The 16,973-nt window shown below is 44.8% G+C and overlaps 1 protein-coding gene across 3 annotated transcripts in view; it reads left to right on the top strand.

The window, feature by feature from the left end:
- The window catches only part of rspo2 (R-spondin 2), a 153,912-nt gene that overhangs the window by 73,687 nt on the left and 63,252 nt on the right, over positions 1-16,973 (top strand). The window contains exons 1-2 of one of the 3 annotated variants that reach the window (XM_078539671.1): positions 15,243-15,452; positions 15,571-15,759. In XM_078539671.1, coding sequence (XP_078395797.1) covers positions 15,332-15,452; positions 15,571-15,759 — 310 coding nt within the window. In that variant the 5' untranslated portion in view covers positions 15,243-15,331. Of the gene's footprint in view, positions 1-15,242; positions 15,471-15,570; positions 15,760-16,973 lie in introns of those variants that run through there. The other 2 variants (XM_078539670.1, XM_078539674.1) reach the window with 2 other exon arrangements.

The following is a 16,973-nucleotide window of genomic DNA, read 5'->3' as shown; positions in this document are numbered from 1 at the left end:
CTCCCTTCCATCCCGGTTGCTAGGCAACAACACAGTTTTTCTACCTTGTGTTTGTTTTAACATCCCTTCGAGTTGTAAAATCTAATTAAGATGCAGGCATCTTTTAAAGTGAAACTCAAACTCAAGTTGCCCCATTTCTTAACACACCAATACAGAAACACAAATCAAACTTAAACCCGAAGCTAAAATTCACTCCTAACATCCACAAACACAAATACAACTTACTTAAACTATCTCTAGTTCCAAGTCACATGTAGTCACTGGTGTACTGTAGGGAAGGCGGCAGTCAATTTGTGCACAGAAACCTCCCACAATCAGAAATGTGATAATGACCAGATAATCTGTTTCTGATTTTGATTGAGGGATAAAATATTGGCCAGGACACCAGGGAGAACCTCCCTGCTCCTCCTCTTCAAAATAGTGCCACGGGATCTTTTTTATATCGACCCGAGTTAGCAGATAGGGCCATGGTTTAATGTCTATTATGAACGATGGCAGCTCTGACAGTGCAACACTTGCTCAGCGCTGCGCTAGAATGTCAGCCTTGATTCTTGTACTCCAGTCTCTGGAGTAGGACTTGAACCCACAGCCTTCTGACTCCGGGCGCCAACTATCAACTGAACCACATCTGAACACTGGTTTTATGTATTGTGAGAACATTAAAATTCTTAACGAGATGCATCCTTTAGTTTGTTTGGTTTAAGGTGGCGTTGTATTCAAGTCTCAAAGGAAATTTCTTTGTGCGATATGATAGTCTAAAGATTCATTGATGTTGTGAATAAGTTGTTTTAAAACAGCCCAAGGGCTGCTAAGGACATTTGTCTCATAAAATGGGAATCAGTGCTGGGGACGGGAACTATATTGTCAGAAATAACTCCGGAGATATGAAGGTTGTCTTGAGCAAAGATTATTCTTAGATTTTTTTTTGATAAACTGCCTTTTTTAACCTCCCCAAAAATCTAGTATGCAATCAAATTTTAGCTTCAAGGGCATTTTGGATTGAGACAAGAAGGTGGCTGAAATAAAGATCTATTTCAACTTGTTCCAAGAACTGTTGGAGAGCAGCTAGAAACCAACTTTTATTTCGACGCTGTTGATTTAAAGTTTTGAGAGTATTTGAACTTTAAATTTGACAGCGTGCTGATTGGTTCCAAGGTTGTGAGCGCTGTGTATCTGTGCTCACTTCAGTAATAAAGTGTAACTACATTAAAACTGGACAATGGGCTAAGCCTGCCCTCCACTGGGGGAACTTTACTTCAGTGCGATGATCCTCGATGTGGGAAGCTGATGAGAGGGTATGATGGTGAGGGCACATGAGGGTGCACCACAGATGCCTTGAATAAAAGGTTGATTTGGAATGATTTTCTATTATCAAGGATGGACTACATTAAAGCAGATATAAAAGCTTGCTTGAGTTCAGCTCTTCTCTGCTACATTTCAAATTGTATGGCATGGATGTTCATGTAAATTGTTCATCCGTTTGATCATTTAAGATCCCAGCTCAGGAGAAAGTGATGAGAAATGTTGATGTGTGTATTCAAAGTGAAAAGAAAATGAAGTTTATAATGAAGTAATAGAAACCACAATCTGTGAGTAGCATGCATGATTCCAAGAAGGATTTTTTTTTTAAAAGCCTTGAACTTGTTAGCCATTTTCATTGGCTCGGGTTCATGCCCTGGGGACAGGAGTTTAAATCCCACTACAGCAGCTGGTGGAATTAAAGTCGATTAATTAATTTTAAAAATCTGGGATTGAAATGATGAAACTATCTCCGATTGTTGCAAAAACCCATCTGGTTCACAAATGGAAACCTATCGTCCTTACCTGGTCTGGCCTACATGTGACCCCTAAACCCCTAGCAATGTGGTTGACTCTTAACTGCCCTCCTGAAATGGCCAAACAAGGCACTCAGTTCAAGGGCAATTAGGGCTGGGTAACAAATACAGGCCTTGCCGGTGAAGCCCACATCCCGTGAAAGAAGTAAAAAAAACATTGGTTGACTTATGTCAGTCACGTTGATTTACGAAGGTGTGAAACTGACTGAGAGAGGCCCTCGGGCTTGATGGACCAATCAGATTCATGGTGCAAACAGGATTTGTGATTTTTATTTTCCCCCAATGTTCCCCACTTTGTCTCTTCCCTCCTTATCCTGTCAGTCATTTAGTCCCCGTCGGAGTGGAAGAATTCTGGGAATCTCCTCTCCAATGCCAAAGGCAAACCCAAGTGAATTCCAGGAGTCCACAGAGGCCATTGGGCCCATCACTCGACATGTCTACCTGTTGGACACTGATAGCTGCCACACCCTTTGTGCTGTGCAGCTCCCTTTAGAACCCCTGTGTAGAATTTAGGGGTGATGCTCTGCTGACTGGTCACTGACCCCACTGCAGAGGAAAACTACCACCCATCTAATCTAATTCCGAGCTAAATAAAAACAGAAAATACTGGACATACTCAGCAGGTCTGGCAGCATCTGTGGAGAGAGAGACAGAGTTAATGTTTCAGGCGGTTGATCTTTGTCAGCAGAGTTTAGTTTGGGGCTTGATTGCGTCTTTTCCTTGTTGATACTAGTCTAATTTAAATACTCTGTCCTCTTTAATAACAGGCTTTATATTTTAATTAGTTAACTAATTGACTTTGTTAATTTACTGCAGCCTCTCAGATATCTGTGCTCCTCTAATTCTGGCCTTTTGTGCATTCCCTCTTATAACTGCTCCACCATTGGTGCCTAGGACTTCAGTTCCCTGGGCCCCAAGCTTTGGAATTCCTTCGGTAAACCTCGCCATCTCTCCACCTCACCTTCCTCCTTTTAAAACACCTTCTTAAAACCTACCTCTTGACCAAGCTTTTGGTTACCTGAGATTTCTCCTTATGTTGTTTTAGAATACTCCTGTGAAGCACCTTGGGACATTGCATCATATTAAAGGTGCTATATAAATAGAAGTTGTTGTAGCTAGCCATTTTTTATTCTAAAAAAAACTTTAGTGACCAGACTATCCGTAACTACCCGTACACCCACAAGGAGGGACAGTCAATGGAACTGGTTACTAGAAAGAAGGAACTAGGAGTTATTTCTAAAGTGCCTTTTGCAAACTCCGAATCAAAATTGCTTTACAGTCAATAAGTACTTCATTCACTGTTGTAGTGAAGGAAGTGCAGCAGCCAAAGTCTCTCAGCAAGATCCCACAAACAGCAATATGATAAAGACCCAGATAATCATTTTTAGTGATTTTTTTTTGGTTGGGGGATAAATATTGGCCAGGATATTGGGGGAAAATCCTACAGCTGCTCTTTTACAGGGGTGCCACTCAGGATCTTTTACACCCACCCGAGACTAAAAAAAACAGACATTTATAATGTCTCATCCAAAAGATGACCTCTTCAACAAAGTGGACATCCAAAGACTAGAAAATTGTGAAATGTGGTTCTGGAGAAGGCTGGAGTGGGTCAGTTAGAGAAAACACGATAGCAATGAAGGAGCTCTCAGGAGGAGGAGGAGGAAAGATTGGTGAAATATCATCAAGAGAAGGGATTAGCTGTATTCTAAAGCATGAAAAGTTGCTGAAGGAGGTGATTGAAAGAAAGTTAGAGGGATGTAGACGAAGAGGGAGAAAGAGAATGATGTTAGACAGCTTAAATTGAAAATGGGAAAAGCACAAGGCCATTGGGAGTGGAGAAATGAGTTGGGTTGACCACTCCTCTTCCTATTGGTGAGACTGCACAAAGTACTATATGTAGTTCTTCTCTCCTTATGAAGGAAGAACACATTTGCCCCTGAGGGAGTACAATGAAGATTCACTAATCTGGTTCCTGGGATGAGGGATTAACCTATAAAGAGAGATTGAGTAGACTAGGCCTAAATTCCCTGGGTTTTAGAAGACTAAGAGGTGGCCTCATTGAAACATACAAAATCCTGGGACTCGACAGGGTGGAGGTCAGGAGGATGTATCCCCTGGCTGGGGAACCTAGAACACCACCGAAGCCTCATCAAAGAGGCATTTATCCCATTGCTTGTGTGAGGTTGCTGTTGGCCTGCTGCATTTTCCTATGTAACAACAGCATTCAAAGTACATAATTGGCTTTGAGCTACTTTGGGATGTGAAAGATGTGATGCAAACATGGGTTTTTTTTTTAAACTGATAAATAATGTACGTTTATTTGACCCAAATAAATGGAGTGAATTTGTGAAAATCAGAATTTTGTTTGCGTACATTTTTTGGCTTTGCAATTCTAAAACTATCCAGCATGTTAAATTGAAAAGTACTGGCTAGTGTCTTCAGTAAGTCAGGAGCGGCCATATTGCAAACAGAGTTCTGGTTTATGACCCTTGCACTCATTCCCCAAGCCTGATTCATTTCTGACACTTTGCATTTTTCCAGCATCCTCGAGTTGTTGCTGGTGATTCTCTGCTGTGTTGGGAAATACATAATGCAATTATCGATTGGATTGCACTACGATTTGATACTTGCAGCAAGTTCTGGTATCCATGACAACTGGCATGTTTCCTCTACTGATCTGATTATTTGTTTAAACCAAGTATTACAAAATCTTCTCCAAGCTGCAACCTCTTACTTTTTGGACACCCAAAAAATTTATGTTTTTCGTTGAATCCAGATGGATGTGAATGGGCAGATTCCCCAAGTGTGTGTGTGTGTGTGTGTGTTTGCACGTGTGTGCACACATGTTATGCTGTCATTGGCACTCTTAGTCGAAGCGTTGCTTTGGGATTCAGGAACATAAAAAAGGAGCAGCAATAGGCCATTCAGCCCCTCAAACCTGCTCTGCCATTTAACAAGATCATGGCTGATCTACCTCAATTCCACCTTCCTGCACTATTCCCACATCCCTTAACTAAAGAGATTTTTGAGCACTCTCTCTAATGTACTCAATGACTGAGCATCCGCAGCTCTCTGGAGTAGAGAATTCCAAAGATTCACAACCCCTTGAGTGAAGAAATTTCTCCTCACCTCAGTCCTAAATGGTTGACCCCTTATTCTGAGACTCTTCTAGATTCCCCAGCCTCCACCCTGTCAAGCCCCTTTCAGAATGAAATCGCCTCTCATTCTTCCTAACTCTAGGTAGTAGGAGTCTGTTCTCCTCAATTTCTCCTCATCGGACAATCCCCTCATCCCAGGAACCAGTCTAACGAGGACTCGAAACGTCAACTCTTTTCTTCTCCGCCGATGCTGGCAGACCTGCTGAGTTTTTCCAGGTCATTCTGTTTTTGTCTAGTGAACCTTTGTTGCACTCCCTCTAGGAGGTGCATGTATTTCCCTGAGTAAGGAATCCAAATGGTGCATATTTACTCCAGGTGTGGTCTCACCAACGCTCTGCATAAACACAGTAAGACTTCTTTACTCTTGTACTCCAATCCCTTTGTACAAAAGCTTATATCATTTGCCTAATTGCTTGCTGTATTTGCATTGTATCTTTCTGAGGAAGAATAGGAGGGGTGGATTTAACCCTCGAACCTGGTGTCTGATTTGGTTTTAGTTCAATTGGAGCAAAGGTGTGAACTCTCCCACAGTGACCCAAAAATCTATCTCTTTACCTGCCAGTTAATTGGGTCAAAACAAGAGGTCCTGTTTATTTTCAACGAGACACTTAAAAGATGAATATATTTTATGTCTCACTGAATGAAGTAATAATGATCTTGTGACTCCATTAAGTCTGGTCTAACTTATTACAAGATAAATATACATTTGAGTAAGAATGTGCTCTTGTAATTTCTTTATAAACTATTTAGACATTGTAAATGAAGCAGGGAAACAGTGAATTTGGAATTTATTTGATGTTTACCTTTTGAATACTATTAATGAAATTTCAAAGGGTTTTCTTCGAATTTCCAGGGATGTGATACAGTTCTTCAAACTGCCTTCCTCTCTCTCTTAATGTAGCTACAGCAGATAAGTTATCTGTGTCTGTTTTCACACCTATCCTATGTAGTTTTATTATTTTGTTGGGGAAAATGGACTGCAGCCTTGGGATACATTTGCCAACGGAGTGGCTTGCTGGGCCATTTCAGAGAGCAGTGAAGAGTCAACCACGTTGCTGTGGGTCTGGAGTCACGTATGTGCCAGAGTCTATAAGGACGGCAGATTTCCTTCCCTAAAGAGCATAGCTAATTGGGTTATTGACGATATTCCAATGATTTCATGGTCACCATTGCTGATTCTAGATTTTCCAGATTTAATAAGAAACGAGTTGAATTTGAACCCCTAGTTGCCATGGGAATGATGGAATTTGAGCTCATATCTCTTGGTTTGCCAGTCCTGTAAGGTAACCACTATGTCACCCCATCTAAATCCCCCACCCTTTTGCACAGACACCATTCCCCAACCAAATGTGCTCTGTTGGCTGTGGAGGGGAGGAGCTGTTGAAATTTGTTTGATTGGTAACAAGCCTCCACTGTTAGCGCCGCTGAGCTAGAACACTCCTTCACCAAGTGCTCGCAGCTTAAATCATTCTCATTTAAACACCTGAGCTTCACTCTGCTCCAGGCATCTGTTAAATCCATGATTCTTTCACAGCTTGTCCTCGCTCTAACACTAGCGATCAAACTCACTGGGTTCATTTTAAACTTAGAACCTGGTGGGGAAAAACAACAGCTATTCAAGGTGGTTCTAGAAATAGCAAACAGGAGGCGTTTTCAAAGCAAAAGACTTTCACTTATGCACCACCTTTTCACAACTTCAGTACTTCCCAAAATATTTTTACAGCCAACGAAGTACTTTTGTTGGAAGCGATGTCACTGTGGTAGAAAACATGGCAGTCAATTTGGGCACAGCAAACTCCACAGACAGCAATATGATGATGATGAGTATTGTAGGTGATTTCCACACCACCTCCCACCACCACCACCCCCTCCTCCCCCCACAACTCCACCATTCCTTGGAACTGAGAAGCTGAACTTGGCTCATTTAGACTTTGAGCTAAGAGGATTTAATGTGTTCCTAGGAATTGGGAGCCCTAACCTGTGTACTTCAGTGTTAGATGATGAGTGTTTTGGCTAAGAGACCCAATCCAAGTGCTTTGTTGACGCTGTTTTGTCCTATTCTGAGTTTTAAATTGCGCCTCGGTTTATTATTTTCCAAGAATTTTACCCCTTTAAGTTTGTCATCAGTTCGCCCCACAGCCTTATTTTTTAATATTAAACAGTCTGCAGTGGTTTGATTAAATGTCGAAACACTTTTTTCAAAAGCTGTGTAATAATTTTTGGCGCAGGACTATTTAAGGTGGCGAGGTTTTGGGATTTGGAGTTCTATATAAGTGAATAATGTGGTGGGGAATTTTGGCAGAGGCAAACTCTGAACAATGAGAGTTTGGAAGCGAGTGGATTCTTGCTGAGTGCTGGTGGCGTGTGGAGAGTGTGAAGATTTTGTATTTGAAAAGGTCTCTGGCATTTTAGTGAAGTCGGTATTGATGGTTTAATTTTCAAATACATTTGTTATGCAGGATGTGTTCATTGTACAGGCATGATAAACTTTAAGTGTAGACTGGTTTGATTACACTTCCTCACGGTAGAGAGTTGCTACTGCCAAGAGCTCTCATTTTCATTGCCTGTGCTTGGGACAAACATTTAAAGAGTTGGATTTCATGTGGGTTTTAATGTGAATTTTTGTCCTTTTGGACTCGTGCATCTTTCACGCCCTCTGCTCCACCAATGGCAGCCGTGCCTTCAGTAGCCTGGGCCCTAAGCTCTGCAATTCCCTCCCTAAACCTCTCTATTCTCCACTCTCCTTAAAACCTCCACCACTGACCAAGCTTTTGGTCACCTGTCCCAATATCTCCTTACTTAGTTCAGTATCAAACTTTGTCAGGGTGGTGCTGGGGGGGATCCTCGCGAATCAGTAACAACACAGACTCCATCTGCCCTGCTCCAAAACAGCGTTCGCAAATTCAAACTCTTGGCTAACATTTCACTCTCATGAATATAAGCTAGTTTCTGATTTTAACCATGAGAGCAATGGCTCAAAATGAGACTCTGGCAACTTAATGCTAGGCTGCTAGGAACCGGGCTGAAATGGCCTCGGGCTGAATCTCGTTCACTCCTTGGTTAAGGCTGGAGTTAAATTCCGATCCCAGAGTTGCCAGACCATAACGCCACCTGTTAGAATTATGTTTGCTTTGCCTGTAGTGTGCAGTGTCGATGAATAAGTACAGACGTGTTTTTCATGGGTCGCGGTTATTTGGCATCTTGTGGGTGCGCTTGTAGCAGAGGAATAGGTCCCCAGGAGGTTTTGACTCAGTGGCCAGTTTACCATACAGAATGCCTGTATATCTGGCCGTTATCCATCAATGAATGTGGCCGTGCCAGTGTAGACTTCATTGACTCAGCCATGAGTGCACATTGATGGAATTAGCTCCAGGACCTCTGAGTTGGCGACCTTGTCCTGCCGAGAGATACCGAGGATACGTCCGAGACAGCGAAGGTGGAAACTGTTCAGCCTTTCCCCCTGCCTAGCTTGTTGTCTAGAACATGTTGCTGTAGAGGAGTGTGTGCAGGATGCAGACTTTGTAGTCTTGTAGTTTGCCATAAGAAAGGAGGTGTAAGCAGCAGACACCCATCCTCTAGCTAGCACTCCGATGTGGCGTTTAGCTCCTGGGCTAGTTTTAATTGCTCAGAGACAAATTTTGCAGCCGAATCTTTTTTACCACTGCCTCAAAATGGCCTTGGAGAGTTGAAAAAAAGATAAAAAAATCAAGGCAATGGCACGGTTCGGACGGGCTGGACTATAGGTAAATTTTTAAAATTCATTCACGGGACATGGGTGTCCCTGGCTAGGCCAAAGCATTTATTGCCCATCCCTAATTGTCTTTGAGAAACTGAGTGACTTGCTCGGCCATTCCAGAGGGCATTTAAGATTTAACCACGTTGCTGTGGGTCTGGAGTCACATGTAGGCCAGGCCAGGTAAGGACAGCAGATTTCCTTCTCTAAGGGACATTAGTGACCCAGATGGGTTTTTACAGCAATGGTTTCATGGTCATCATTAGACTTTTAATTCCAGATTTTTATTGGATTCAAATTCCTCCGTCTGACGTGTTGGGTTAGGAACCCTGGTCCCCAGAGCATTACCCTGGGTCTCTGGGTTACTAGTCCAGTGATGGTACCACACTGCCATCACCTCTCCTCAAGGTGAAATGCTGGGGGGGTGCAGGCTGACTGGGCCAGAGGATTTTTAGCTGCCCATGATTGTGTTTGTAGACTCACCCTTCTGTCAATGGATTAACGGAGTTTTTTTTGGCTGTTACCCCTGCAGACTAATGTGGATCTAACAGGTAGAAGAAATAACGATAGCAGATCAAAATCCAGTCAGCCTCTTCAGCTGAAGCATTTACATTGTAGTTCTAGCTAATAGCAGTGCTGTTCAACATCGCTCAAACTAACCCAACCACCTTGATGTTCAGGTAGCACACATTCCAACAGCTACAATGTCAGTAACTCCAGCGAATAATGCATTTCACCACTTGGGATGAGCTCTGTCCTGTTGTAGAACTACACCTTCACTATGGAGGGGATTTGAGGAAAGGTACTCTGGAGGTGACCATATGGTAGGTCGTGTTGAGAAGATGTAGGACAAGGATTTTGGTGAGAGCTAGAAGAATGGGAATTGGCACATAATCCACGATGAGAATCTAGTGCAGCAGCGAGGGGGCGCTGCCCTGTCGGAGGGTCAGTAGTGAGAGGGCGCTGCCCTGTGGGAGGGTCAGTAGTGAAGGGGGTGCTGCTCTGTCGGGGGGGTCAGTACTGAGGGGGCCTTGGCCTGTCAGAGGGTCAGTCCCGAGGGGGCGCTGCACTGTCAGGGGGTCAGTCCCGAGGGGGCGCTGCCCTGTCGGAGGGTCAGTAGTGAGAGGGCGCTGCCCTGTGGGAGGGTCAGTAGTGAAGGGGGTGCTGCTCTGTCGGGGGGGTCAGTACTGAGGGGGCCTTGGCCTGTCAGAGGGTCAGTCCCGAGGGGGCGCTGCACTGTCAGGGGGTCAGTCCCGAGGGGGCGCTGCCCTGTCGGAGGGTCAGTCCCGAGGGGGCGCTGCCCTGTCGGAGGGTCAGTCCCGAGGGGGCGCTGCCCTGTCGGAGGGTCAGTCCCGAGGGGGCGCTGCTCTGTCGGAGGGTCAGTACCGAGGGGGTGCTGCTCTGTCGGAGGGTCAGTAGTGAGGGGGCGCTGCCCTGTCGGAGGGTCAGTCCCGAGGGGGCGCTGCTCTGTCGGAGGGTTAGTAGCGAGGGGGCGCTGCCCTGTCGGAGGGTCAGTAGTGAGGGGGCGCTGCTCTGTTAGAGGGTCAGTAGTGAGGGGGCGCTGCTCTGTTGGAGGATCAGTAGTGAGGGGGCGCTGCTCTGTCGGAGGGTCAGTACTGAGGGAGTGCTGCTCTGTTGGAGGTGCCATTTTTTAGATGAGACTTTAAACCGAGACCCAGGTGGATATAAAAGATCCCATGGGATCACAATTTGAAGAAGAGTACGGGAGTTCTCCTCGGTGTCTTGGGGCCAATTTTGATCCCTCAACCAACATCACAAAAACAGATGACTTGTTCGTTACTTCATTGCTATTTGTGGGAGCTTGCTGTGCGCAAATTGGTCGCTGTGTTTCCTACATTTCAACAGTGACTTCACTTGTGTAAAGCATTTGGGATGTCCTGAGGTTGCACAAGGTGTTATAGAAATTCCCCACTTGGGTGAGGAATCAGCCAGAGGAACAGGAGTCAAAGGTACAGAGATTTCAGAGAAGCTGAAGCTAACTGGGGAGACAGGGATTGCTTTGGTCTTCCAAGAAAATGGAGCAACTCTCGAATTTGGTGAGCACTGAGGGGAGGGGGGATGTCACTGGTTAAAGGGAGAGGAGTTGGCAGGAAGCCCTGATGTCAGGTCTCAAAGAAGCTGCTGAGTGATGGGTTTGCGTTGCCTGTGGCTGTAGTGGGGATGAGACACTTTTGTTTTGAAGCAAAGCTTCACCCACTTGATGGAGGAAGAGGTTTCAAGAAGCAGCTTCTCCTCAGGTTGGTGAATAAGGAGTCGTGGATTGGCCTCAACGCTGGAGATGATCCTGGAGAAGGACAACAGTTTAGTTACGGAGGGGAGCCACACTTATCAGATTTGAGCCAGATGTGTGACAAGCGACCAGACAAGCAGCTTGTCCTCGAGTCCACAATGCTTATGCATGAATTGTCAGGTTCATGCCCAAATGTCTAATATGAAATGTGGCCTGTATTGGTGGGAGATTGTGGGTCCCCTAATGGAATGTCACAGCCAGTTCTATTCACAGTGCCCTTTGTACCTTTTCACTTGGGGCTTTTAAGGCATCACTGTTGATCATCTCCTCCTCTCTCCAGTTCATTTGTTTACATGACCCTGTGGATTCTGGAGAACAGTCCATGTTGACAGTTCCATGTGCTGCTGGTTTGTTGACCAGTCTTAGCTCTTGACCTGAGACGAGCTTGAATAGAGTTTCCAGTACAGAAACAGGCCATTCGGTCCAGCAGATCTGTGCAAGTGTTAATGCTCCACATGCGCTTCCTCTGACCTGACTTCAACTAACCCTACCCTGATTCCATTCTCCATTGTATATTTATCCAGCTTCCCCTTCAATGTATCTCTGCATTTCACCTCAGCTACTCGGAGTTCCAGATGCTCAACACCCTAGAAGCTCATTCTGACCATCCTGGTATTAAAACCACAGTTTAAGTCACTGTTCAATTGTTTGCAGTTCTGTTGGATTTAAGATTTATCCATTTTTGGCAAGTCAGGAGGGAAGGTCTTGTCAGAAGTTTGTTTTAAGAACAGGGTGAGAGAAACTGTTGTTTTCCTGTTTGAAAGGGCAACACTTGCCCAGTGTGCGCTTTCACTGTAAGAAATAATAAAAATCAGTTCACGGTGCAGAAATTAAATGTGAGAAATCGGAAAAGCTGTAATGTGTTAATTCTCTGGAGGTGGGCATTGCTGGTGAAGTTGGCATTTGCCCATTGCTTGAGTAATGGGTAATCGCTCCTTAAACCATATCCCTAAAGGTGCAGTTGAATATTTTTCTTAAGGAAGAGACAAAGGGTGGTTGATATATGAATAGAGTTCCTTTTCCCAGTGGTAAAGCAGTGGGTGATTCACTTTAACTTGGATGTTCAGAATAACTTTATTTTCATTTGCGTTGTAACTCGTTTAATTTGGCTCTGCAGTGGATGGATTTTTTAAATTTGTTTTTGAACTTCCATTATGTAGCACCTTTCACAAAGCACTTCACAGACAATGAAGTACATTTGAAGCCCCACCCCGAAGATTTTAGCACAAAATCCCGACTGACACATCACTGCAGCGCTCGGTGTGCTGCACTGTCAGAGGTGCTGGCATTTGGAAGACATGTGGAACTGAGACCCTGCCTGCTGCCTTCAGTAGATGTTAAACATGCCACTATCAAAAAAAAACACTATTGAAAGAAGAGCTGAAGCATTCTCCCCAGTGCAAATTTGTTCCTCAACTAACGTCACAAGAAAAGATTATCTGGTCATTATCACATTGCTGTGTGTGGGATCTTGCTGTGTGCAAGTTGGCTGCCCAATTTCCTACAATACAACAGTGACTACACTTCACAAATATTTAATTGGCTGTGAAGTACGTTGGGACATCCTGCAGTCAGGATAAGTGCTACGTATCTAAGACCTCTTTAAATCCCTACTGTTTACGGTTTCTCGAACCAACTCGCACAGCTAATTGTCCTGGTTCTGGGTTTAAAACGAGCTCCTTGAGTGTATCGTTACAACAGGACCTGAGAATATAAATGAGAGCAGGAGGAGGCCATTCAGCCCCCCCCGAGCCTGCTCTGCCATTCAATAAGATCCTGGCTGATCTGATTGTGACCCATCTACCCCCACCCCACCCACCCACACACACACACACACACACACCCATAACCCTCATCTCCCTGGTTAATTTAAAAGAAATCTGCCTAACCCGGCCTTGAATCTATTCAAGGACCCAGCCTCCACAGCTCCCTGGGGAAAGAGAATTCCAAAGGTTAACAGCCCTCCTGGGAGAAGAAATTTCTCCTCCTCTCCATCTTAAATGGGCAACCCCTTAGAAACTCTGCTCCCTAGTTCCAGGTTCATCCCAGGAGACAGCCTCTACCAAGTTAGAAAAGAAGTTCAGATGTTTAGAGTCACAAACCCCTTGTAATGAGCGCTTTAATCACAGAAAATGGTTCATCTTCAAGGACTAAGAATATTCTGGAAGAATTTGAGTTTAATAGACCCTGCTCCTTAAAGGGCTAATTCGAGAACTCCGATTGCTTTTCTTGGAGGAGACATCCATTTACAGGAAAAGGTAACTAAGTAGTTTTAAAGAGGCTAGAAACCTCTTGACCCTGGTGGATTGTGTGCAAAAGGGGCCACATGGTAGTTTATGGGGAGAAAACTCTGGGGCACTGGGGAGAAAAAATAAATGCCTGAAAAACTGTTTAAAAGTTGGTTTGGTTTTGCTTTGAGGAGAAGAAGGACCAGCTGCTTGTGAAAAGGAGACAGCAGCCTTTTTGCAGTCCAGAGCAAATCCATAGCCGGAAGTGAATATAAGCCGTCCCTAAGTCGCTCTACATGCTGGAATTGAGTACCTGCAGGTGTTCCTTAAGTCTATCTGAAAAGCTGCGCAAGAGTCATCAATTGTTTCATAGATCAGCACTGAGACAGACACCAGCTGCATAACCCAGACACCATTTCATGCCCTCCATCATCTTTCCTTTTCCCTTGAACTATTGACTTCTAACCTTTGGCATAATTCCTCTATTTTTATTTTTGTTTGTGTGTGTGTGTGTGTGAGACACACTTAGGGTATATCGGAAGTGTAATTGGTACACTTTCATGCTCTATGTTAACAAGCTTTGCCTTTCTATTTGACTGGTTTTATAATAAACGAATACGTTTGTTTATTGAAAGCCTGGCTAATGTCTCTCTTATTCTGGTTAACAGTGGTGAGGGTAAATAATTGGCCGTGCTGGTGAGTGAATCAAACTTTAAAACTAATGTTGCGACCTGTGGGTCGAGATCAACTATGCACTTCTTCCACCCTGGTCGCAACAGCTGCCTGAAGGAGTGATGTAGCTCGGTGCCGTCAATGGAAACGCTTTTACCAATCGTTCACATGAGGGAGGCAACTTCTAACACAAAAGCCTCCTGCTCTTCCCACCATCCCTTTATCCACCCACCCCCAACCTCCCTCCGCCACCCTAACCAACCATCACCCTCCAACAGACAATACTTGGCAAATGCTATAAATTCAACGGGTTAAATAAAATCCTGAATGCCGTGGCAAGCTGGTCTCTGAGGAACGAGTAAGATTGACAGGATGAATACAAAGATCCCATTTTGTTGACCTTTCACCAGTGATTGACAGGACTTGTGGGTTCCATGTGGGTTTAGCAGGAATTTCTCACTGTAGTGTGGCCTCATTATAAAATGAGTTCCACTTGATGATTAGGGCAAAATTTACAGGGCAATGCATTGAACCTACAGCACAAAACAGACCACTCAGCCCAAAGAGTCTACCTCGTCTTTATGCTCCTCCCACTCTGATCACCTCTGCATCACTTCTATTCCTCATTGCTCTGTGTATGCATCAACCCTCCAGTTAAACACATCAGTTCTCTCTGCTTCGACCACACCATTCTCACCACACTGAGCAGAAGTTCTTCATTATTTATTTGATCAGTTAGTGGCTAACTTGTAATTTTACCTCCTTGCTCTGGGCTCAACTATATATGGAAAGGCTTTTCCCCTGGGAACCTAAAAAACTCCCTTGTTATTGGAAAGTCAGGATTGGGTCTTTTAATTTTCCCCAAGAGGAAAGAGCCCCACCTTCCTGATAGCTGTACCCTCTCCATTCTGATCACCTTGGACATTTCCTCTGTGTTTTCTCCAGAACTTCCATATCTTTGTAAATGTGGAGAGCAGATCTGGGTGTGTGCAGTTGCCTATTGTAGATGTGGAGTTTCAGTGCTGTTTACTTGAGCTGGTGCATTCACAGTCTCTCTCTCTCTCTCTCTCATGTTCTGACCATCAGCAAGTCTGTCAAATTGTAGCTGCACATTGACCTATTTGAGACTGGATGCAGTAACTGCTGATGTTAAGTGTAGATTGTGACCATGTGAATCTAGTAAATGGATGTAGAAGAAGCTGCTGTACAGTGACTGAAACAATAAAGTGTTTCCTCTTCTCTCCCCTGTATGATCTCAGGTTCACAATTTGGGTAAACGTGGGGCTTCCGCGCACCCAAAATGGAATCTCGTGGGTTTTTTTTGGATATTTAAAGTTCCGTCTTGATGTAGTTTGTGTGAACATGTACCCTACTGTTGGCTTTTTACGCAATGAATGGTCAGGATGTGGAGTGCACTGCCTGAGAGTGTAGTAGTCGAGGCAGATTCAATCATGGCTTTCAAAAGGGAATTGGCCAACTATCTTAAGAGAAAGTTTATAAGGCTACAAGGGAAAGGTGGGCGGATGGGATCGGGTGAGTCACTCTCGCAGAGAGCTGGAACGAACATGAGGGGCTCTATGGCCCCTCCCTGTACTGTGACCACTTGATGATTGTACTTCTGTTTTCTTTACAGCAAACACTGGACCATATCCAATTTGTAAGGGCTGCCTACTTTGTTCCAAGGACAATGGGTGTCTTAGCTGCCAACAGAAATTATTCTTCTTCCTCCGACGACAAGGGATGCGTCAGTATGGAGAGTGCCTGCACTCCTGCCCCTCAGGGTATTATGGTGTCCGTGCACCTGAAATGAACAGATGTGCAAGTAAGGTCCTGCTTTTCTGTGTTTGACGTTGGGTCGGTGGAGGAAGGATTATTTTTTCTCTTGATTACTGTCCCTGTTTTATTTCCACATGAAATTTCTACCGAAAAAAAAAATGGATCTTTTTATTCAAGAAGTGAAATAAAATGGATGGGAGAAGTCTGAAATAAAGGGGTAAAACTCAGTCGGCCAGACAGCGTCTGTGTAAGGAGGAATATTTCCTTTGCATTGGGAGTTTATCTTTATTCATTTGGAAAAGTAATTGCAACACAGTTTAAAAAGCCCCAGTGATCATTGAGCGAGGAAATTAGTTTGAAAATTCAGATTTATTTTCTCCATTGAGCTGCTTTAGTATTTTGATCAAAGATATTTTGGGAATCTTGATTTTTGAGATGATGCTGCGGCTATTTGAAGGAGCACTAACTTTGTGAAGTCACTTGCAAGTTATTTCTAATGAATTAAGGAATGAAATCACTTTGTTCTGATGGGTATAAGATGTGCTGTGTTTTTTATCTGTGTGGTTTATGTTGGTGTTTAATCTGGTTTGATGTTTTCATTTGTTCTTGGTGTTTTCCAGGCACCACAGTCCCCTTCAGAATTATACTGTAGTCAGTTTGCATCTTTCGCTGTCAATGTGATCTCTTGGATTTCTCTCTCTCTCTCCGTGTTTGTGTCTCTCTCTCTGCGTCTCCCTCCGGGCTTCTGTGTCTGTGTGTGTGTCTGTGTCTGTCTCCCTGTGTGTGTCTCTGTCTCTCTGTGTATGTCTCTCTCTCTCTGTGTCTGTGTGTGTGTGCGTGTGTGTGTGTCTGCCGCTCCCCCTTACTCTCTCTCTCTCTCTCTGTGTCTCTCTCTCTCCATGTGTGTGTCTGTCTCTCTCTCTCTGTATCTCTCTCTGTGACACTCTGTGTGTGTGGGGGGGTCGGGGTGTGTGTGTTGGGGGGGGTCGGGGTGTGTGGTGTGGGGGCGTCGGGGTGTGTGTGGTGTGGGGGTCGGGGTGTGTGTGGTGTGGGGGGGTCGGGGTGTGTGTGGTGTGGGGGGGTCGGGGTGTGTGTGGTATGGGGGGGTCGGGGTGTGTGTGGTGGGGGGGGTCGGGGTGTGTTGGGGGGGTCGGGTGTGTGGGGGGGGTCGGGGTGTGTGTGTGGGGGGGGGTCGGGGTGTGTGTGGTGGGGGGGTCGGGGTGTGTGTGTGGGGGGGGTCGGGGTGTGTGGTGGGGGGGT

Source organism: Cetorhinus maximus, chromosome 4 (genome assembly GCF_964194155.1).
Source record: "Cetorhinus maximus chromosome 4, sCetMax3.hap1.1, whole genome shotgun sequence".
NCBI classification, from domain to species: domain Eukaryota; kingdom Metazoa; phylum Chordata; class Chondrichthyes; order Lamniformes; family Cetorhinidae; genus Cetorhinus; species Cetorhinus maximus.
Note: the sequence above shows the minus strand (reverse complement) of the source record. Positions and strands in the feature narration are given on the sequence as shown.